The sequence below is a fragment of the Poecilia mexicana genome, unplaced genomic scaffold, assembly GCF_051168715.1.
Source record: "Poecilia mexicana isolate PSO_F unplaced genomic scaffold, ASM5116871v1 scaffold_13, whole genome shotgun sequence".
Taxonomy (NCBI): Eukaryota; Metazoa; Chordata; class Actinopteri; order Cyprinodontiformes; family Poeciliidae; genus Poecilia; species Poecilia mexicana.
The window spans coordinates 19,294,000-19,316,923 of record NW_028263382.1 but is presented as its reverse complement, the minus strand read 5'-3'; the positions used below and the strand labels follow the sequence as shown (position 1 = coordinate 19,316,923).

General features: G+C 39.7%; 2 protein-coding genes across 3 annotated transcripts; one reads left to right on the top strand and one right to left on the bottom strand.

Annotated features, from left to right (window-relative positions):
- Positions 1 to 684: 684 nt before the first annotated feature.
- gmps (guanosine monophosphate synthase) lies at positions 685 to 13,212 on the bottom strand. The gene is made up of 16 exons (XM_088011846.1): positions 13,015 to 13,212; positions 11,153 to 11,325; positions 10,903 to 11,017; positions 10,649 to 10,746; positions 9,686 to 9,789; positions 9,281 to 9,474; positions 8,826 to 8,991; positions 8,470 to 8,621; positions 7,546 to 7,719; positions 7,083 to 7,188; positions 6,735 to 6,850; positions 5,941 to 6,066; positions 4,716 to 4,831; positions 4,470 to 4,600; positions 3,841 to 4,013; positions 685 to 2,568 (listed from the first exon to the last, which is right to left on the bottom strand). Exons 1-16 carry the CDS (start codon positions 13,039 to 13,041, stop codon positions 2,467 to 2,469), a joined length of 2,073 nt encoding a protein of 690 aa, XP_087867972.1. The 5' UTR covers positions 13,042 to 13,212; the 3' UTR covers positions 685 to 2,466.
- A 1,962-nt stretch (positions 13,213 to 15,174) lies between these two features.
- On the top strand, positions 15,175 to 22,921 carry slc33a1 (solute carrier family 33 member 1). Of its 2 annotated transcripts, none has more exons than XM_015005125.2 (9): positions 15,175 to 15,272; positions 15,856 to 16,313; positions 16,398 to 16,551; positions 16,806 to 17,001; positions 17,803 to 18,002; positions 18,093 to 18,277; positions 18,368 to 18,485; positions 18,653 to 18,868; positions 18,952 to 22,921. In XM_015005125.2, exons 2-9 carry the CDS (start codon positions 15,898 to 15,900, stop codon positions 19,117 to 19,119), a joined length of 1,653 nt encoding a protein of 550 aa, XP_014860611.2. In that variant the 5' UTR covers positions 15,175 to 15,272; positions 15,856 to 15,897; the 3' UTR covers positions 19,120 to 22,921. The 2 variants fall into 2 exon arrangements, with proteins under 2 accessions (XP_014860611.2, XP_014860612.2); XM_015005126.2 differs by having other exon boundaries at positions 15,187 to 15,421.
- Positions 22,922 to 22,924: the final 3 nt, after the last annotated feature.

Genomic DNA, 22,924 nt, shown 5'->3' with positions numbered 1-22,924 from the left:
TGCGATATATGGAGGATGGCTCAATTACTGTGAGCTAAATCGTGTCTGTGGCTTCACTCCCATATCATCACCCCTCCACCACCATGTCTGACAGTTGGTATGATTTTTTTTTTCCTTCTGTGATTTATGCTGTTTAGCTTTCTCCAAACAAGTTGTTGTGACTTGGCGCATCTCAAATTTAGTTTTATTTAAATCAAATTGCTCTAAAAGTATTTTGATTCATTAAAATACAACTTAAATCATGCTCAATTTGTCTTTGTAGATTCTTTCCCCTACATACTTTGGTCAGTCTGACCTTCTTGTGATTGTACTAGGCCGTTCACTCCAAGGATAATCGATTCTCCTAGATTGATGGGGTGCAACAATTCTTCAAGATCATTTCTGATGTTCTTAGATTAGACACACATTCATCAAACCGCTCTAAAGTGCACATATTCAGTGACCCATAGTTCAGGAGGCAACGAGGAGATAAGTTCCTTGCCCAATTTTACTAATTACTTAAGAATATTAATGTCAAGTTCTGAATGTGAAGAAAAAAAAATTATCTTAAATTCTTTCAATTCGTATTTAGCAAATAGAAATGTTGGTAAACCAAACAGGGAACGTTTAATCTCATTTAATATCAGAGCAGTATCGCTGGTCATAATGTTATGCCATTTCTGGAACAAGGAGTGACAAATAGTAGAAGTTTTAACATTGAGATCTTTATTAAAGCTCAGTTTTCCATTGTACAAATGTCATAGTTGAAACTGCATGCAGTGGCTTGGTTTGAGGCACGTTACTAAGGAAAAATGAACATCGCTGAGCAAACTTGAAGGAAATAAAAATTAAGGACAATATTGCATAACTTAATCTTATTGAGATTTAAAAAAAAAAATAAAAATCCACGTTAGGTGTTTTATGGGGACTTGTGTAACATAGAAACACGCTTACAAAGGCAAAACAGAAGGACAATCACAAACAGCAGTTAAGGTCACCAAAGAGTTGAGTTAACTGAAGGATGAGAGGCACAAAAACAGATGGAGGCATCACATCCAGGGTAAATATCGCTAACAGGAGACTACACGCTTTTTAAAAACTCAGTTAAACCTGAGCACTGTATTCACTGAGGTCTAAATGACGAGACGGGAGACCGGAAATGACGCATCCATAGTTGTGAAAGTGACCGTGTATACAAGGCGCAACGACGTGAAATGAGGCAGGAGCTGGAGCCGACTCCCTTAAATGGACCTTCAACGCTAAAGAGGGACACAGTTAAGATAAAGTTTCTACTTGATGTTTTATGCTGATGTAGCACCGACGCTTCATGAGTGAAAAATGTGCAAAAACGTGCCTCTGCACAACGCAGGAGCAGCCAAATCGTCAAACAACGGCAAGTGACACGATGTGGTTAAAAGCTCTTACTACTGTACTTATAGGTTTGATATTAGTCCTTTTGCCTTTATAATCTTCTTCATTAAAAAAAAAAAAGCACACATACTGCAGCATGAGGAGAACAGCATTCTCCTCTCTGGACAGAGTCCAAGTCATTTCACACCAGAAAAAAAAAAAAAAAAAAAAACAGAAACATGAAAATACAGAACAGGCACGTACAAAGTTACCAACGGTATTGGCCTCTTTCCCAGGAGTCATCTCTCTCTGAAGCCATTGCTGGGTGGAGTGCTGTCCAGGAAGGACGCAGAAACAACCCAACAGCTCCAGCCAAACAATCTGAGGAGTCCACAATATTCAACACCACCACAGCATATTCTACTTTTGGCAACAAAAAAAAAAAAAAAAAAAAAAAAAGGGGCTTAAAAATTGATTGGTCATGTAGGCTGCTGATTCAAACAACCTCGGTTGTAACACAGTACGGAGGCGGAGAGGGAGAGAGAGAGAGTACAAACGGAGGATAGTCTGAAAACATTCTGTACTACAAGAAAGAAATAGAAAGCAACAGCTGAAGACTTTCGCCCCCAACCCACTACTGCATTTTCGTTCATGACAACACTGTTTGCGTCTCTTATTTTCATTTCTTTTATCCACCCCACAATTAATCTTTAGGCACAACATCGAGTCAACATCACAGCTTCTTACCGCTTGCCTTTAAAGGTTAAGCTCATAAAAGGAAGCAGCGATTTACCTTTGTATAATAGCCAGAACATGTACAGGAATTAAAAATGGACAATATATTAACCATAACCAACACTACTGGATCCCTACTTCCGCAGAAAGAAAACTAAAACAAAACAACTTAAGACTAGGTAGGCGTGGGAGTGAGGGGGAGTGCAGAGCGGAGGGGCTTCGTCACAGTACGGTCTGCCTTCCACGGGAATGTCGCAGAGAAAGAGGAGGTAAAGAGGGGCTGGGGGGGAGGAAGGACAGAGAGAGAGCGGCTCACCGGCCCTCCGGTGTCTGCGGAGAGTGTTTGTGCACTGTGTGTGTGTGTGAATGTGTGTCCTATTGATATGAAGTCATGACGAGGCTCTATTCCCACTCCGTGGTGCCCGGTGGCTTGGAAGTTAGGTCGTACATCACTCTGGAGATGCCCGGGATTTTCTTGATCTCATTTACCATCTTTAGCACCACCTGGTGGAGTGAGCAAAACCAAGTTGCATCATAAGAGTGCTTTGTTTTTGTTTGGGGTTTTTGTCATCGTCGATTCTTTTGACTGGCCAAAAAAAAAAAAAACAGAGCCATTCAAACCAAACGGTGCCTATGTCACAATGTATTGTTTGACATGGACTTCCTAGTTTCTCACAAGTTTTGGTCAGCTGAGCCGAGTCAAGTCACAGTGGAGCACTGTTACAATCTAGTCCGTACAATTAAGATATCACTAAAAGTCACACTTGTCTGACACTATTGGGCAAGTTAAAGGATCACAAAGAGCAGCAAATCATGCCTCAATTTCAAGAAATTCAAAAACAGAAACTAAACAAAAGAAAAAGACAAAAAGATATCATTCTGGATAGAGTTAAAAGTCTATTTTCTGAGGTTTTGGACTCCAGGGAACAATAATGAGACCCATTTATACATAAATTGAGAATTGACTGCCAACTAAAACTACTCCCAAGAGCACATCAACATGTTAAAGTCCCAGAAATTTCCAGGACTGAAGGACTGATGCCTCACTTGTTTCAGCAAAGGGAGGCTTTCAGGATTTAACAATAAGAAATAAACTGGGAGCGTGTGAAGGAGAACACCAACTAACCAAAAACAACACAGTGTCCTGGCTCATGTTTCCTACAAAAACATGTTGATGGCACTCTAGGCTCTCTAGAAAAACAATCTTAAGATTGGAGAGAAAAGTTGAACTTTCTGTGAGGTACTTTTCCTGCTAAGCAAAACAGGAAATGTACTCTTTGATCAAATCAAAAAGAATTTAAATCTTTGCTGTCGACTGAATGGCATCTACTCACAGCACCAATAAATCAAATGAGGCTCTAAAAGTTTTATAAACATTTATTCACCAGTAAACGTGGCCGACAGACTTGTGTGGTTTTGGAGAAAGTGTTCAGCAGCGTTTTATGAAGGGGAGTGTAACATCTTCAGATGCTCATCATGATGGCACTTGTGTTGCTGAGATATTAAACTTTGCAGAACTTGGGAGTGGGGGGGAACGTTTATTGTCACACAGATTGAACTAATGTCATATTACACACCACTTCATCCAGGGCACTTCATTTTCCAGAGTCAGTCAGAGCTAACCAAAGACTTTCACTTTACTCTGCTGCACTACCATTTTATTAAGGGTTACTCATGATGACAACTGCTGGCACCAGCCTTAATCTGCAAAATCCTGAGTTCATAGTCCCTAGTTTGAAAGTACATAATGTGGCAAACTGCGTCGCATCATCTTACCTCCTCTGGGATATGGCTACCAGGCATGGCAGCGATGCCCGTCATGAAGTCGCTGGTGATGAACGTGCGGACCACGACGGAGCGCCGACAGGAAGGCTGCTTCTGCAGGGGGTCTCGGTCAAAATGCAGGGGAGTGAGGATGATTGGCATCTGGCTGATCTTGCCTGAATAACCTGAAATAAAGACAAAGAGAATCCAGGGTAAACCAAATGTTTCTGATTAGAATCAAAAGCATCTGTCTGATAATAAAACCGGCGACAATAGATTCTGTCAAAGAGAATATTAATTAATGCTGCAGCCTGACAGGGAGGAATACAGATCTGTTTTTAATCTCCTTTGAAGATGTATGAGGGAAGCATGAGAGAAATGAGCAGTAAAAATGAATAATTATTTATATTATGATGAAATAAGGAAACATAATGCTGAGCTTAGCCTTTATATCATAAAAAAATACCTTTAATGAGAATAAATAATTTTCCACACATTCAACGTAACACTTAGTATAAAGCTTTTTTTTTTAATACTACTGCTTACATTTAAAAGAAAAGAAAGAAAAGGGAAGGATTTAGTTCATGGCACCCAATACATTATTCCTTTACTAAATTGAAAATATATACAGACAAACTTACCAGACTCTCTAAGAATAGAATGAGCCACAAAGTCCGCCTGTCTGAGCGTGCTCAGAACACCGGTGGTCAGGAAAGTTGGGGTAATGTCTGTAGGCGGCTCCTTTACGTGGGACCCAAAAATATACACAACTCTGGAGAAACACATGAGTCACAGCGTTGAGGTTAGGCCTTTTAAAAACACTGAACTCCAAATGTTTCTGCTGACTGAAGAGAAGTTGTGATTTCTTTTTTTTTTTTTTGTGTTACCTGTTGATGGTATGGCACATGCGAGGGATGAGTCTGGCCAGGAACATCAGTGATTCCCAGTGAGGAGATTCTTTACTCGTTACACCGCACACATAACTGTAAGACCGACAATCTCCCTGTAACCGAGACAAAATACCATCAAATAAATGGGAACAAAAGTCTTCAGAATTAATTCAGGACATTTGTGTAATAAGTAGACATTTAAGATGGATAAAGTCTTGTTTTCCTTTTCAGCCCAGGCGCAGAAAGCCGTCCATGTTTAGCCACGGTGTCCAGTCTGGCCCACAGATTGAGGTTTGAGTTAAATTTAAACCTCTGGTCTCTAGTCGCAGGGCAACACCTACAGCAAACTCTCTGCCACTGACTGACTTGGAGAATGTTTGTCAGAATTTAGAGCCATTCATCTCCAGCTGATACAAACACTTAAGACAAGAACTTCTTCTGAACACATTTTCCAAGAGAAAAGTAATGGGGGAAAAAAAAAATGTGGTGGTTTTTGTGTGGGTGTGTCTTGTGGGTAACGTCTAAATTACCGTCCCTGCCCAGCAAAAAGCCAACCGCTGGAGGCAGACACTGTGTCAGAGTAACTCCGTCTCTGAAGCGATGCTACTTCTTCCTCAGAAGTGCAACAGCTGACATCTTCCAGAATAAGATAAGATATTTCTACAGCTTCTGTCTCAAGGTCCTCTAATCTGTAGATCGTTTTAAATGGTTCAAATATATTTAGAACCAATAAAACCTTAAATCACCTGCAGTCTTATTGTCTCTCAAAGCAGATTAGTAACTTAAGAGACATATGATATGCATACATTTAAGATTTTGGATAGAAAAAGAATTATAGGAGACACCATTTGCTAAAAATAAAACAAAAACAGCAATCTTGTTGGATGATAATGCAGTGTCTGGAGTTTATGAGAATGACTGTTTATTGTCGTAAACATTTTTTTAATTTTTTTTTTTTAAAGAAAAACGGTTGCTTTCTTGACAAAAGGAATGGAATAAGGAATTGTCCCAATGAGGGGGTTTGTAAAAGTAATTAGTTGAATAAGTTGAATTTGGAAACATTTCTTGTCCCACAGTTATAAAACAACTGGAATATTTGATTCATGTAAAGAAAAACTCTTCAACGCGTTTCACTGAAAATTAAAAATTATGACAAACTAAAGTGTAGAGCACTTTAGGTCCCTGATTCAAGAGTTTGACTATATTTGATGCTCTGGTTTACCTGGACACCAACAGTTTTGATGGGCAGCAGGAAGGCATTAAGTGAATGAAGGCTGGTGATCTGCATGAGCTTTTCCTCCTCTTCATCTGATATGCACGACTTGACTCTCTGGAGCAAGGCATGAGGCTGCATGGCAAGGAAACACAAGAAGGTTCAACATGACGAAATGCAGCTGGCTTTGTCCCAACAAACAGAAAAACAAGCCACCTCTGAAAAAAACATAAAATGATTTTATCAGCAAACTGAAGATGCTTAAATATTGTTAGTCATTTTATTTATTTATTTTCAGGGCAAAATGGAAAAACCAGATGACAAGGGTGATATTTCAGGAGTCACTAATCAACCAGAAGTTTCTCATTATTATTTAAAAAGCACCCAGATAAAGAAAAAAAAAAAAAAAACAGCCACACAAGTCTTCACTTTTCAGTTTGTCCAAAACACAGCAACATGTGTTTTCCCCCAGTTCGTTCTTCCTATAAACTTTCATGTGAGAAATAATGTTACTGCTGGAAAGCGACAGGGAGTTGTCATCAGACTACACAGTACGAAATGAACTCAAACACCAAGTAGGTTCCTGCAAATTTCAAAGACTACCTTTTTGCAGACAAAGTTTGAGATGCTTGATCAGAATAATAAGAGAGACTCAAGTTATCAGACATGATCTTGTTCAGCTGAAGTGGATTTTTAGTCGATTTAAACCAGAGCATGCGCACTTTAGAGAAAAGTGTAGCATAAAAGTTAATGATGGTTATCGTATTTTCATAAAGATAAAATAGTCTGACTTTTTCACTGACCTTTTTGACACTTGCAGAAAAGTCTGTGATAATTTTGAGGATGTTGTTAGTTTCAGCAAAATCCTTACAAATATAAGGCTCTTCAGCACAAATCACTCTGATGGACAAACCAGGACCTAAAGAAAAAAAAAAGGTAGATTTTATTTAAAAAAAACTAATAAATAAAAAACAGTCATGTTTACACTGGTGCCAGAATTGACACTTATGTAAGCAGTACTTGTTTATATGATTGAAAAAAAGAGAAGAACATTAGATGAAAAGCTTAAAATGCTTAGTTAGTGTGGACTATATTGATTTAAAAACTGTATACTATAGTGACAGTGAATGCACATGTATATATTTACTCACCAGGAAAGGGATGCCGACAGACGATCTCCTCTGGCAGGCCCAACTCTCTCCCCAGCGCTCTCACCTCATCTTTATGAAAATCTTTCAAAGGTTCGATTACTTTTCCCTGGACAGAAAAAAAGAATTTAGCTTCTTTTTTTTTTATTTTTTTTTTTTTTACAGTTTTTCACATATTTGTAGATTTAGGTGAAAGGGCAAAAGCAAGACTAACTCATAAGCACAATCAGTAAATATCTACAAAATGTATCTATAAATGCAAAATATCCAGCAGGACCTGTACTTTTACTGTGCTGATTAAGCGTGAGAGCAGGAAAGCAATTCTTTGGAATACTGAGTTTCAAAATCTTTACCAATTCGTTTTTCAAATTTACTTTCTGAAATCCAATCTGCATTCAGCAGACAACAAGAACACACACCAGACAGTCCAAGTTGGGTCATAGTAGGAGTTTGTGTGAGCAGGTACCTCGTCTCTGAGTTTGCGGATGAGCTCGGTGTCGTTGTGGTGTGTTTTGATGACCTCTGCCCTTCCGCTGGCAATATGAGAGGCGCTCTCAATGAGATCAGGCCGCAGGGTGCCCTGCGCCAAGAAAACCTCTTCGGGGTTGAGGTTCATTTCTCCAAGCACTTCATTAGCCACCTGTGAAGTGACACAGAGGATCAAATAGTGAATTTATAACATTAATAAGCAATGACGACGCAATCGGTTAGCAAGTCAAAACTCAAACTCGGTAAGTTTTTGCATTCCTGCTGGTATTTGTGCAATTATTTCCACAGTTTTACTAATTGAAATAACATTTCTGCTGGTACGGCACAGTTTTATTTTTCCACATATTGTAAAAAGTCTGTTTCCCTTTAACACAAAGTTACACATGCGTAGTTTTAAAAAATACACTGCTCAAAAAAATAAAGGGGACACTCAAATAACACATCCTAGATCTGAATGAATGAAATATTCTCATTGAATACTTTGTTCTGTACAAAGTTGAATGTGCTGACAACAAAAACCACACAAAAATCATCAATGGAAATCAAATTTATTAACCAATGGAGGCCTGGATTTGGAGCCACACACAAAATTAAAGTGAAATGTTCCCTTTATTTTTTTGAGCAGTATATTTACTCAGTCTCACATTCCTTGTCCTTGGAGCTATTTTTAAGAACTACGCATTATTTTTATGTTGTAATTTTATTGATACAGTACAGCATATTCTTAGTTTTATTTTATTTTATTTTTTTACATATTCTTTTAGATTTCTGCCAGTCGCTTTGCTGCTGTTAAACCCAAATTCCCCTAAATGTGGGACAATAAAGAGTATTTTTATTCTATAAAGAGCAAAAACCATAAAGGACAGTTTCAAACAGAATTGTCAAAAAAGCTGCTGCTCACTTTCACAAATGTGTCTCCAATAATCTTCCTTTTCTCTTCAGGATTGGTGGTCATATTTAAAGTTTTACTGATGCGTTTCCGTGGCGTTCTGTCCTCGTCAGAGATTGGAAGAGTTGTCGTCCCGTTGTAAAAGGTGTGAGCTGCATTTACCACTACAGAAACGAACACACTGACGGTTAATTTATATAGAATAATTACACATGCAAAACTCAGTAAATTAAATAAAGGAAGAACATATATATATATATATATATATATATATATAGATTAGCAAAATCTTCAAATGTTTCCTGTAGAAGATCCAGATAAAAATACTTCTCCAGTAACTACAGAGCAACTAAAAGCGTGTTTCCTACCTTTGAGTTTAATGCCCAGCTTGGTGAGGGCCTCCTCCACACTCAGACTCTCTCTCTTCCTCATGAAGCCGTTGTCGATGTGAACTGCTATCACCTGCTCCTGGTTTAGAGCTTTGTTCAAGAGAGCAGTGCAAACTGTGGAGTCGACTCCACCGCTCAAAAGCACCTGTGGATACCAAGAAATTACTCATCATTATGACTTAACCACCTAGGGCGCTGTGAAAAAAAGGTGAAGTTTAAAACTCCCGCTAAAGCGCAGAACCAAGTCAGGACTTTAATTCAACAGAGTGAATTCAAATCTTGCCACTTATCTTCAAACTGCCACTACTGTACCCGCCTCCTAATCAGCTACAGCACTTCACACTAAGTTCAATAGTCAGAAAATATTCTTTCTTCCAGAAGGAAATCAAAGCAAAACATTTTTTTCCCCTCCAACTTTAGGCAGTTTCACTCACCAGAACTTTAGACGCGCCCACTTTTTCTCTGATTTCATTGATGCAAACCTCCTGCCGGTTGTGCACGGTAAAGTTACTTGTGCAACCTGCAATCTCAAAGAGGAAGTTGCGCAGCATCTCCATCCCTCGCTCTGTTAGGTCGACCTCAGGGTGAAACTGGGTCCCATACAGCTTCTTCTGCTCATTAGCAATCCCTAGATTGAAAGCAGGGATTTTTTTAATAAAAAAAAATCATGACCGAACATGTGCCGTTTGAACTTTTGAATAAAACCACTCTAATATGCAAAGAATACGCTGCATATTGTTTTTAAAATATGCACAGGAGTTTATGCATGCTTATAGGTTTTATGACAACAATGCAGATTATGCAAACTCTGGGTAAAGGTTATCTGAAGTGCTCCTCACCAGCGATGATGTTCCCTGACTGAGCCACCACTTTAAAGCCATCAGCCACTTTATCCACACTGTCACCGTGGGTCAGCAGCACCAGCTCCTCCTTCTGAAGGCCTCTGATAAGAAACACACACACAAGCGTCAAATGAAGATATGAAGCGTTTACTGATCTGTTGGGTGATAATTATTGCGTACCCCCAGTGCTTGTGGTAGGAGTCTAGAATAACAATAAATGTGACACTTTTTGTCATAACAGAGGGAAACATTTGTTGACACTTATGTATTTCTGATCAAATGGGGGGGTTTTTTTCAGATTGTGTGAGAAATTGCATCTTTCAAGAAGAAATAAAATGTAAAGGAATTAATGTGACTCTAAAGATTACCTATTGTTAAACTTATCTAAATAAGTAAGTCTGCAATGTAGTTAAGATTAGTTTAAATTTAAAGTTGAGTGAAATATGCTGCAGGGCAAGTAAGGCTAGAACAATTAACTGGATTGTGACGAATTAATTATCAACTAATTTAGTAATTGATTGTTAACTAGAAGATACGAACTTCAAAAAAGGTTATTTGTTAAAAATAACATTTTCACGTTGTTATTTTTATTTTTTTACTACAAATGCATCATTTGTTATAAATAGAATGCTATGTTCTTTTTCTTTTAGGCAAGAAAATGTTTTTTTCTTATTTAAAACAAGATTTGAATTATTTGTTTAGTAAGGTTTTTTTTTTAAATATTTATATTATGTAAAATCTACAGAATGTGCCAGTTTTTTTTATCTGTTTAATTGGTCAATCATCAGAATAATCGATTACTAAAATAATCGTTCACTGCAGTCCTAAAGCCGAGAGAATTTACATGAATTTTAAAAAAGTACATATTTCATAACAACAACCTTTGAACTAATATATTTTTTTGCAACAATTACGCTTGCATACTTCAGATAGTTAATGAATAAAAAGTTTCTACATTACCTGAAAAGGGAGCACGTGTTGTCCAGCACAATGTTGAACACTCCGTCCTCCCTTACGCTCTTTTTATGGACTGTACCGCCAAAAACTTTATTCATCATCTATGGCAAACAAACACAGAGTTAATAATTACACACCGACTCAGTTATGGTGCGCTTGAAATACAGTAAATCATTTCAGAGAGTAGAGGAAATATTGCGGTTCCTTTTCTTAAGAGGCAAACAGCAGCTTCAAGTGTGAAGCATAGATAAAGCTACCTGCATCCCATAGCAGATGCCAAGTACGGGCTTCCCTATGGTGAATATGGCCTGGTCGAAATAAGGAGCATCTTCTGCGTAAACAGAGGCTGGACCGCCTGAAATAATGATGGCTCTAAGGAGTGAAAAGAGAGAGACAGAGGAGAAACCATAAAGACAATGCAAAACCACAAAACACCTTCACACTTCAATTTAAAGAAAGCATACAAAAAGGGAGAAAAACTATAAACCCCCCGCCCAGGGTTCTCACCTGTAACCCTGTTCTCTGAGGGCAAAGGCAGGGGTCTCTAAAGGGAGGATCTCTGAGCGGACACACAGCTCCCGCACTCGTCTGTCGATCACCTTCCCATATTGTGCTCCTGCATCCAGGATGGCAACCGCCCCCTCGCAAGATCCGTTCTGCGCTGAGGTGCTGATATCCAGCTGTGGATGGAGTTTCACAGACACATTAACATGTTGATCAAATCTCATCTGTTTTCATGTCTTTAAAAAGAGAAACGCATGCGAGAGTTACATAAACACAGACTTAAAACTCAAGTGTCAATGCCAAGTCGGTAGTTCTGCACGAGAGCCGGCACAGTGAAGTCAACCTCTCCGAAACTTTCCTGTGCTCCATCTTTGACCTCCTTGTGGAAAATGTGACTCACAAATAGGCGTAACGTGATTAGGAACATGTGAGCCACAACATCTAGACAGACAGGCACTCTTTTAAAACGTGCTGCAACCATTCAGAAAAATCATGTGAAACCTCAAGCTAGTCAAGGGTTATTAGCTTGAGCAGCTTCCTAAAGGGACATTTTGGTCCAGTGAAACTGGAGCTAAAAGAGGGAAACCGGGATTTCAGGGAAGGATGTTGATAGAGAGATTACCAAAAACAGAAACAATATTACAAAAAAAAAAAAAACTGTTTATGAAACACTAAAGTACTAAACATCCCACAGAGCATTGCTCTATCCATCATCATTATCAGAAGATAATGAGAGAATAGCAAATCTAGCCGGGCATGGCTCCTTTCTGTAACATCTGGACCATTTATCTAGTCAGAGTCTTAATGTGTTACATTAAATTTTCTAGTGAAATATACCCCTTTATAAGCTGATGAGGAAAAAAGGTTCATGGACTACAAGTATTTAAAAGGGTATTGAGTCATGTTTACTCTAGGATCTTGGTCCATGTCGAGGTATTTTGGACCATTTGTTTTATGGCATATGCTTGAGTGACAAACACACATCAGTTGAGGACCTACAGAAATGGAAGCGCCAACCAATAAACCACATCAAAACAAACCCATGAAGAGCATAAAACGAGAAATATGACCCACGTGAAAAGTGAAAGCATATTTTTAGTTGTTTCTAAAATGCACAATATGCTGTTCTAATACCTAGAGGTGGGATAGAAATATTTAGTAACCAAGAATGCTCAGGAAAAGTACTTACCAGATGACCCGCTAACATCGCAGTGTCAGTTTTAAGTTTGCTCAAACTAGCCTCGTCAGATTGTTAGCAGACTGACACCTAAAGTGACGTTATTTTAGCTCAAACTGAGTGACAGCAGCCTTGCAAAGTAAACGAGATTGACGCAAGTTAACGTTTTAGTTTCGAAGCCGATCCTGCGGCTAAAATAAATAAATATTGTGTAATTATTACACTGTTAACGATGCTGTCCTAACATATTCATCCCGGCTAACGCTTGCTAGCTAGTGGTAGCGTGCTAGCGAGCGAAGAACACACAGTAAGTAGCGTTAGCCCGTTAGCAGCACGGTTAACAGAGCTATGCTAAAACCCACGTCGCGCCAGCAGCTGCAGGCACCTACTCGACGAAGACGCAAATGGTGGGAAAAATATGTGACAGACTTGCTTCATGTCAGATGAGTCTGATATATGACGCGTAGCTAGTTAGCAGTTATGAGCAACATGTAAATGGGGAAACTGCAACAGGCACACAGCGGACTACCCGCACCTCCGCGGGGCTGTTGGTAACATGCTGACTAACTTTCCCCCCCTTGAGGTGCACAGAGGCCGTCTATAAACCGCGGGTACTACGGCTTCCAACATCAAGTCACCCGGGCCACTCGGTACTAGAGTCGCGGCGCGGAGTAACCTATCCACTGACCTTGCTGTCTCCGTTGCACAGAGCCATGGGGGTCTGCCGCTGTTTTCAGTGTTCCCCTTCGCCTCACTGTCCCAGGTCTCACACTGAAAGAGGGCTGCTGGTTAGCTCCTGGATCAGCACGCCGACTACTGCTGGAGAGGCAGACTGTGCTGTGGGTCTAGTGAAGCTCCGCTTTCTCCCCTCATGGGTGGAGCGCAAAGTGAAATTCAACAGATAGTAAAGGGGAAGGGTAGGACTGCCTCTGCGTTGGAGGCTGACAATCAGCCTACAGCAAATAGAGACGGGACGGCCCTTTTAATTACCTTTAAACAATAATAATAAACGGTGGGTTTGTATGTACACGGAGCTTAAGTACCACTAGCCAACAGATGTTTCATCATTTTATTTAATTCAAAAAGTATTTTTTTTAAATTAATTGTTGTTACTCATTAAAATTTCTTCAAAGAGTTGACTCCAACATCCCAACTCTTAGCCCGTGAGGATGCAACGAGGCATTTGTATCGTACAAAATGCAGAATTTGCAGTGTAAGATGAAGCATTGATGAATGCCTTTCCATCTTCTGCTAAGACACCCTGGAGGGTGTGTTTCTCTTCATTCTAGCTATTTTGTTTTACCTAGAAGGAAGCTGAAATCGTACCTCATATGACCTGTGGGGGGGCGGGAGGGGGATTTATATATTTTGCACTAAACTAATGCAGATTAGATTATGTTGAGAAAAAACATTCCCTAAACTAGCTCATATAGGTGTAAAATCCAAGAGGAAGGATCTATCAAAGTTTCACCTGAAGGTCAAATGGTTTTCAACACTGACCTCTGAGGTCTTAAATGAGAGTGATTGGTAGATGCACCAGGTAAACATGTAACAAATATCTTCAGACATTAAGTAATTTAAGCATGGTAGGTCTAGTGAAATAGGGGTGAAAATATGGTATTGTAATAGCATCCCTTCATCTCAAACTATATCTCGGTAAGTGGTGGTAATGGCAGCTTTACATCAGTCCTTTCATCACATGCTGTGTCATTAAAATAAGCCTCTGTCTTGTCACATGTTTGCAGTTGGGATAAGCAACTTCACATGGGCTCAAACCAACCCGCAAGCCAGACCATGTCGTTATTCATTACATCTTAATTTAATGTGGAGTCATGGGTGCATCATGACTCCACATCACAATGTGATTAAATACTATCTAGATTAAGCAAAAGAATAATTTCAAACAATGTTATCCTTGAGTAAATTTTGTCCAGTCATCTTAAAAAAAAAAACAGTTCTGAAGTAATATGCATTCTCTAATATATACAAGGAATGGGTTCTTTTAATAGTGCAGTGTTTTCATTTGTTCTAGCTGTGTGGCCATAAAATAAACAAAGGTAGAGCATGGCTAAGGGGGGAAAACTTTTTAAATTGCCTGTATTTTATGGCGATTGAAGTAAAATCACTCTCATTTAAGACTAAACTTTGTAATGAAGTTTAGTGTTCATCAGGATCATGTCTGCTGCTGCATGCATTCCTATTGTATTTTGATTTAACCAGCTGAATAAGCAAGCGACACTCCACCGGTCATTTTGTCACTACAAAGAAAAGTGTGGTTGTTAATGCTCAAAAGTCTGGCAATCCATCCTGGAGACTTCAAACTCATAAACCAATAAAACTGAGTTTTTACCATTCCATTTAACTGGATTGTATTTTACTGTAGTTACATTTTATTTTGGTATTAAAAGTTGTTGCTTTTATCTTGCAATGCATCTCTGTTTATTATGGATGAGAGCCAATTACTTTATTGCAGCTTGTCATTTTGAATTTAGTTTCTCCTGTTTAATTTGTCTTTTTTTTTCTGTCCGCAAAATACATCTGGATGTTTTATTTAGAAGAAATAATCAATATCAAAATAATGACAAATTCAAAAGTTTAGATTTTTGTTTTATCTTTCCCATTTCGTTTTTGCGTTAAACATAACATTATTATTATTATTATTATTATTATTATTATTATTGTTGTTGTTGTTGTTGTTGTTGTTTTTGTTGTTGTATATTGAGTATCTTCTCTTTTTTTCCTTCTCGGAAGACAGGCGTTGGATTTGTTTCCTTCCATAGCAAAAAACCTTCCGTCTTTTTGCTCATTGCTTCTGAAGAGGAACTTCGTGCAGTGACGTTTTCAGACACGTCAGCTAAAGTTACCCGGACACATTTCCGTGCTGCACACTACGTTCTTCTTGGCTGTCCTGTGTTTTTGTCCACCGATGTGTTTTTAAGTTAAACGGTAGTCTAATTATTTCTCTTTATTCATTTCATCTATTAGGACGTTACCGTGTTTTAGCCGAACAATCTTATGAAATAAGCCGCTGATTGACTCACTCATTCCTCTAATTTTGTGTGTTTATTTCTGCTTTGGCATGCTGTCATCACCAGGTATGCATGAACCCATCCGCTTTCCTTTTTCTTTTCTTTTGTGCATGATTTGTGGCTGTTTCTGAGTATATTCTGTGAGCGTACAATGTTGTTTACTTTTAAACGGCACCAGAGTGAAACCAGCAAACCTCATGTTAATTTTTCACTGACTTGGCTTATAATTATACTTCCTGTTAGAGATCAATGGATGTATTCATGACATTTTTAAAATGTAGCACCTTTTGATTCTTTTCACGCCTTAAATCAAACCTGCTTCTGAATGTGTTTCTTCCTTTCCACAGTTTTTTCAATGGATTTCAATAATTTATTTACATTTACCTTTCCAACCATGACACATTTGGAGAAGACATTAGCTGATTTACCCAGAAGCCTCAAAAGACAGACTAGAAACTCCATGTAAATGTTTTACGGGTATTTTTATTTTCTTCTTCCAGATTTATTGTGGGCACAGCAGGTTTGATGCCCTCTGCTCCATCATGGAGCCCTCAGATTTGACGACACGCAGGAACGGGCGACAGAGGAGAGTACCAGGTGCCTCCACCCTGTCTGAGCACATCGGCTCAATGGACAGAGGGGAGACGAGTTCTCCTGAGCCGGAGACGGAAGAGGAGGCAGACAGCCTCATCAGGAGCTCAGACACAGAGAACAGGAGGCGTCACCGGGTTCCGCCGGGCATCCGTGGTGAACTGGGGAATATAGCACTTCTCCTGTTCCTCTATGTGCTGCAGGGGATTCCCTTGGGACTGGCTGGCAGCATCCCCCTAATCTTACAGAGCAAGAGCGTCAGCTACAAAGACCAAGCCTTCTTCAGCTTCGTCTTCTGGCCGTTCAGTTTGAAGCTTTTCTGGGCACCGCTGGTGGACGCCCTGTACTTCAGCAGGTTTGGGAGAAGGTATGACGGACACCCAAGTACGGATGATACTGTTATATATGCTTTTGTTTTCATCTCTGAGCTTGTTGTCATGTGTTTCTGCAGGAAGTCGTGGCTGGTGCCCACTCAGTACCTGCTGGGGCTGTTCATGCTCTATCTTTCGGCAACAGTCACCTCACTGCTGCAGAGCGAGGAGGGGCCCAAGGTGGGCACGCTCACTGCAGTCTTCTTTATGCTTGCCTTCCTGGCAGCCACACAGGTAACCATTAACAAGCACACATATGCAGTGCTTTGCAAAAGTTTTCGTGTCCCCATGAACTGTTTCACCTTAAAGGTAGAGCGCCATAGAATTATGAAGTGGAAAGATAAAATGTGCAACTTTTGTTTCAAAAATCAATGAAATAAAAAAAATATTTTCTTTTGCTAAAGAAAATTCTATAAGTACAAACTTAAAACTTCTTTCTCCCTCTCTCTCTTTCTCTTTCTCTCTCACTATCTCTCTCTGTGTACTAGGATATAGCTGTGGATGGCTGGGCCCTCACCATGTTGTCTAGAGAAAATGTGGGCTATGCGTCTACCTGCAACTCCGTAGGCCAGACGGCGGGGTATTTCCTGGGGAACGTGCTCTTTCTGGCTCTGGAGTCTGCTGAATTTTGCAACAAGTACCTCAGAATAGTGCCCAAAGACACCGGCATCGTCACCCTGCCAGGTACATGGACACGCCACTGTTGAATTCTGAGGTGTGGTGTAAAAAATACATATAATCATAAATGATTTTAAAATGTTTTACTTTAACGTTTCCTGTACCATTCAAATTAAAATCAAAGAAATCTGCTAGGGGTGGGTTTTTAAAAAAAAAAAAGCCGCAGTAATCTGGTTGCATAAGGGCGGCACACCTTTACACTAATACTTCTTTGACACACCTTTGACTCAATTTCAACATTTCGTGTTTGTTGGTACAAGCCTCTCATCAGTTATGGCAAATCAGACTGAATTGAAATAAACCTCAGCTGTCCAGCTCTTCTTTTAACTCAATGATCTGAACATACAAATGTATCAGACTACCTAACCATTCCACATAAATATATACCTAACAATAGCACAGGCAAGGCGGGTACCAGTAGTTGGAAAGAATGTACTGCAGCGGTGAAATTATTAAACTTGCACATCATTTTAGAGACAAAACAGCAACACGGAAGAGGCTGTTGGGATCTCTGGTTTTAGAAGAAGGAATTCAGTAAGAAAGGAGGTTTGAAGACTGACAGTAAACATCCTGGACTGACTACAATATTCCCAAACCTTGGGGGTGAATGCATCATGGTCTGAAGAAACCAGACGTCTGCTATTATGCCAAGCATACGTCTTAAACCGCAAAGGTTTGAAGAATCTTTGCAAGGCAGAATGGGAAAATGTACAAGATGTGCTGATGTATTGAAAATGATTGTTTTTCTTATTTCTGCTAGGTTTTTAGGCCGATGATTTAAGTCGATCTTTTGTTCTTCTGTTGCAGATTTTTTATTTTTCTGGGGGGTTATATTCCTAGTCTCCACTACCCTGGTGGCCATCCTCAAAAGGGAGAACGATCACAGCAGAGGCAGGAGGAACGTCCCGGAAGAGACTCAGGGTGTCACGGAAACCTACAGGCTCCTGTTCTCCATCGTCAAGATGCCCACAGTCTTCACTTTTTGTTCCCTGCTCCTCACAGCTAAAGTACAGAACTACTAACAGCAAGATGACTGGTGTTGTCTGTATCTGAAGAAAACTCATGGTGAAAATATCTTTTTTTTTTTTTTGCATTAGATCGGTTTCTCTGCAGCAGATGCCGTTACAGGTCTGAAGCTGGTGGAGGCTGGAGTCCCCAAAGAGCAGCTGGCGCTCCTGGCGGTTCCCATGGTGCCTCTGCAGATCCTTCTGCCGGTGATCATCAGCAGATACACGGCGGGGCCCCGACCACTTGACGTCTTTTATAAAGCCTTTCCGTTCCGGTAAGCGCTCACGTAAAGTGGAGAAGTTGACTCACTTTGTGTTTGTATGCTGTAAGCAAAGACCTAGCGGAGTCCTGTTCTGTTACGCAGGTTGCTTATCGGGCTTGAGTACGCTCTGCTGGTATGGTGGACCCCCCATGTGAAGCAAGAAGGAGGATTCCCACTTTACTACTACGCCATAGTCCTGCTCAGCTATGCATTGCATCAGGTTTGTTGTTTTTCTCCGTTTGTCTCTGCTGGTTGCTCTGCTTAACTACAACCATCAAATCCAGTCTGACTTCCTGAAACCTGTTCAAGTAAACCAGATGATGAGCGTTCGCAAACCTCTGACAGTAAAACACTTAAACACCTTGTTTTTTAATTTGGTGTCCCTAGGTGGCGCTGTACAGCATGTATGTGGCCTGCATGGCCTTCCATGCCAAAGTGAGTGACCCCCTCATAGGAGGGACCTACATGACGCTGCTGAACACAGTCACTAACCTGGGAGGAAACTGGCCCTCCACCGTGGCTCTGTGGATGGTCGACCCTCTGACCTCTAAGGAGTGCCAGGGGGCCGTGGGACAGAGCTGCAGCTCGTCACTGGAGGCGGGGGTGAGTGGCACGCGAGAGGGCGGAAAACCACAGGGTGTGTTTTTATTTATAAACTAAACCCCTCTTTTTTTTCCCCCCTCCAGTTGTGCGTCAAGGAAGGAGGCGTTTGTGTGACGACCATGGACGGCTACTACGTGGAGTCTGTGGTGTGTGTCGTCATCGGTTTGCTGTGGTGGCTGTGGCTGGGGAAGAGGATGAGGCGGCTGCAGGAGCAGAGCTCGTCTGCGTGGAGATGCAGGGTGAACCAGTGATACGAATCCTACAGACATTTCAGTAGTGAGCTGCACCTTCATTTTCTGCTCCAAAACCAGCTGGACTCACAGTCGTTCCCACACAGCAACGTTTTGCTCTGTCTGGCTTTTTCGCTGCCAGATCGAGGAGACACTTACCATTAAACATGCCACTTTAATGTACACACATATGAAGTAAGCCACCATCGCTGTCTTCTTCTTCTTCTTTTTTTTTTAAACTATTGCCGCCGTCTTATAAAGTGTCCTAGTAGATTTTTACCATGTTGTGCTGCTTAAGCAAAACCAAACAAATGCTGGGTCAAAGAAGATCTTGACAAAAAATTTTTTTTCATCTGAAAAAGAATTTTTGAAGATGCTTTATGGGTTTTAGTACTTCATCTTCAAACCCATCTATCTTTCTTATATGAAAGGAATATTCACAGAGCCAGATGCACTAATCTTAACTCAAAGCACATGTGAAGATTTCTCCTCATATCCCTGACCTGAACTACGAAGCAGGAAAAGAGTCTCAGTGCAGTTCAGAGGGAAACAGTTAGAGAAATAGGACGCGGTTACGTATAAATGTTTTAAAAAGAAAACGGATAAAGAATATCTACAGTATGCAGAAATATCTTCTCTTCATTGTCCCTGTTTCAGTTTAACTAAGGAGAACATTTTGGGAGACATCTTACTATAATATTTATAGTATTCTATAAATATTATACTATAATATACTATACTGTACTGTACTATAATATAATATTTATAATTTAAATCCATACAAAGGAATAAAATAATTTTTGTCTCCTCCAGTGTAGAAGGGTGCTGCATTAAATATTTGTCTTGTACTTTCATATCAGTCATATTAGTTATAAAGTTGGACCAATCAAGCCCCTGCCAGTTTCTGGTTTTCTTTGACCTCTGACCTGCCGGTTTCTGTTCCTCTGACTGTAGTACAGAAGAGAAAAACAGGGGCGGAAAGTTCTTTGATAGGTGTTGTAGTTTTGTATTCAAAAGAAAATGAAGGAATGACACGATTATCCCCATTTATGCACAACATTTTGTTTTATAATGTGCATTATAGCATCTGCTGCTGGTTCAGATGTTTATGTCCTGAAAACAGCAAAGGAATGTTTGGATTATTTATTTGAGCCTGAAGATTGCAATTTGAAATCCTAGGCGGCAGAAAATTAACTTTAACTTAGAAGGCATGATTGCTGGTAAATATGCCGAGAGCAGAATAAATTCACTTCTATTCCACTCCTGGCCACTGTAATCTCTCACGCGTGGATTTCTGCTGCACTAATCCAGCAGCACGAATACCAGATTACGATGAAAATGCTAACGGTATGAATTTGAGTACGTTAGCATCAGTTGCTACATTCCAAACGTGTGCTACCGCTGTTACCATGGTGATATACTGTGCAGCCTAATTTAGAAAGTTGCAACAGAGACGGTGATTTTCACAAGCTGCATCCAGCTGAACAAGACTGAAACCGGCCACCAGATGAGACGCACACGTTTAAATAAATTGTAAACAATCAGCGCTACAGCTGCTTTTATCGCGTAGCCGTGTACGTTAGCTAGATCAATAATTTACGCAGAAATAATCTGCATATTTTATTTCCTTTGACCGTGTTGCTTTCGGCGGACTGAAAATATTACTTTGATTTCATGTCACCCTAAAAATAGAATCATTACGGTGGACGGTGTTGTGATCCCAACTCAGGACGTTACAACAGATTAGTGACGGTGTTGCGAGATGTGACGCTGAAGTACTGCAGAGCGGGATGGACACACTCAACCCGGCTTCATAGTTTGCTGCCCAACTCCCAAGTTCAACCTATTATGATTTAAAATACTCATATTTCTAACATGTTTCATCATTTCTATTGTGGTTGGTTTTGTTTCTTTAAACCGTGCCTTGTTTAGTGTCTTCGAGTCAGTTCATTGTCAAAACTTTTATCTGAATTTGAAAAATGAAGGTAGGTTATGCTGCCATCATGTGGCAGAGAAGGGGGACTGCTAATTACCCACACTTTACACTGTTGCCCTCAAATAATTGTGAAGCTACTCAAGTTCCTTTGAGTTTCTCAACACACTAGAGCTTTAATCCGCCAGTTGTTTCTGTGCGCCAGTGGAAGTGTGCGCTCCTTAGAGAAGAATTAGATTTGCACTTTGTAATCTAAAAACTCGTCATCGTCTATATGGTTAAATGAATGGAGATGCCTAAACGTCATTTTGCCTTTTTAATATGATACAAAACTTCCATGAGCAATTACAAACGATGGTCAGTATATTGGTTTGGGAAATCTTTTCAGTGCAGCTTTTTCCCGTTTGTTGGTTGCATTGTAACTGCATTTACTGCACAAGTTCATATTATTACAGGAAACATTTAATATCTATTTAGTCTGTTTAGATGAGTGGATGATGTCATGGATACCTTTACATCGTATAAACACCAGCCATGAGGGACGATTAGTGCGAGTGTAACGTCTGAATGGTGGTTACCAAAATTCCCTGGTGAAAACATTGATAAGGGTCGTTTGTAGCTTGTGAAATACATTAAATATATTGATTTGAGGAGCTGGTACTTGCTGTTGTTTATAATAAATGCACTGAAAGCATGATTTACATCAAATGAATTAGTTGGACGACAGGAAACAAGGGAAAAGCGTCTAAATTACGTGTTTTTTTTCTGTTCCTGAGCCTTTTACTCTTTTTAAATGTGTATCTGTCCTTTTTATATTAGACATTAATTAAGCTCGGCTCACAGCAATATTATGAGAATGTTTTATATTTACTTGCTGCAGATCATCCATTTAGATAGTTCTGTCATTGACACTGTTTACTGATTTAGTTTGATAATTGGTGTTTTTCCAGGTGGTGGGCAACTACTTAAGAGTTTTATTATATTCATAATGTATATTTTTTTAGTTCTTGCACAGCTTTAGTTTACTGCGATTCAAATTCCACAATAGGGTGCCAAAACAAATTTGTCCAGACTCAGGCCCCGTCTACATTTATTTGCATCTGACGTTTTGTTCTTGTCCGCACAAAAACAAAGGTTTTGGTCAAATAAATTGCGATTTAAAAGGTTTTCAAAGGTTTATTGACAGATGTTTTTATTGTCAGAATGTCAGTGAATTGAGATTTTTTTTTTTTTCATTTTCCTTACAAACTGTTTTTAATATCTGACTAATGAAGCTATGGACTTCTCCAGGAATAATTAGATCAACTTAGACATCTGAGTTGAAACATTTACTAAATTGGAATTTTTTTTCTACATTCCAAAGTCTTTAAGATAATAAAATAAAACCAAATCATAACCACTGTGGTTCTAAAGGCTTAATTTCAATTGGATGGAACAAAATGAAATTTTGACGTCATTTTTGTATCGAAGGTGGAACCTGGAAAGTCTGAATTTGAAAATTATTTTACCATCCTTATGATACTCTGTAGATCCTCTTGGATTTCTGTGTCTGCTCTGCTCTCAGGCTCTCAAGTTCTGCTTGTTTTTACTACCTTGAGTCTTTTCCTTCCACTGTCACCATGTGCTTGTGTCATAACTGGGAACAGACTGGAATGTGTGTAATCTTAATGGTTGGATTAATCTGATCGCACACTTCTGGATGGTGGTTGGACCCGTTTGTCCTGTGAAGTGCCTTGAGGTGACATTTGTTAATGAGTGAAGCTACACAAATAAACCGAGTTCAAAGTAAATCCCACGTTGTAACAGAATCCCGCCGAAGGAAAAGAACGACTAAAAGTGATTGAATATTGAGATTTCAATAAATATTTGTAATTAAAAACATGCACTTCATCA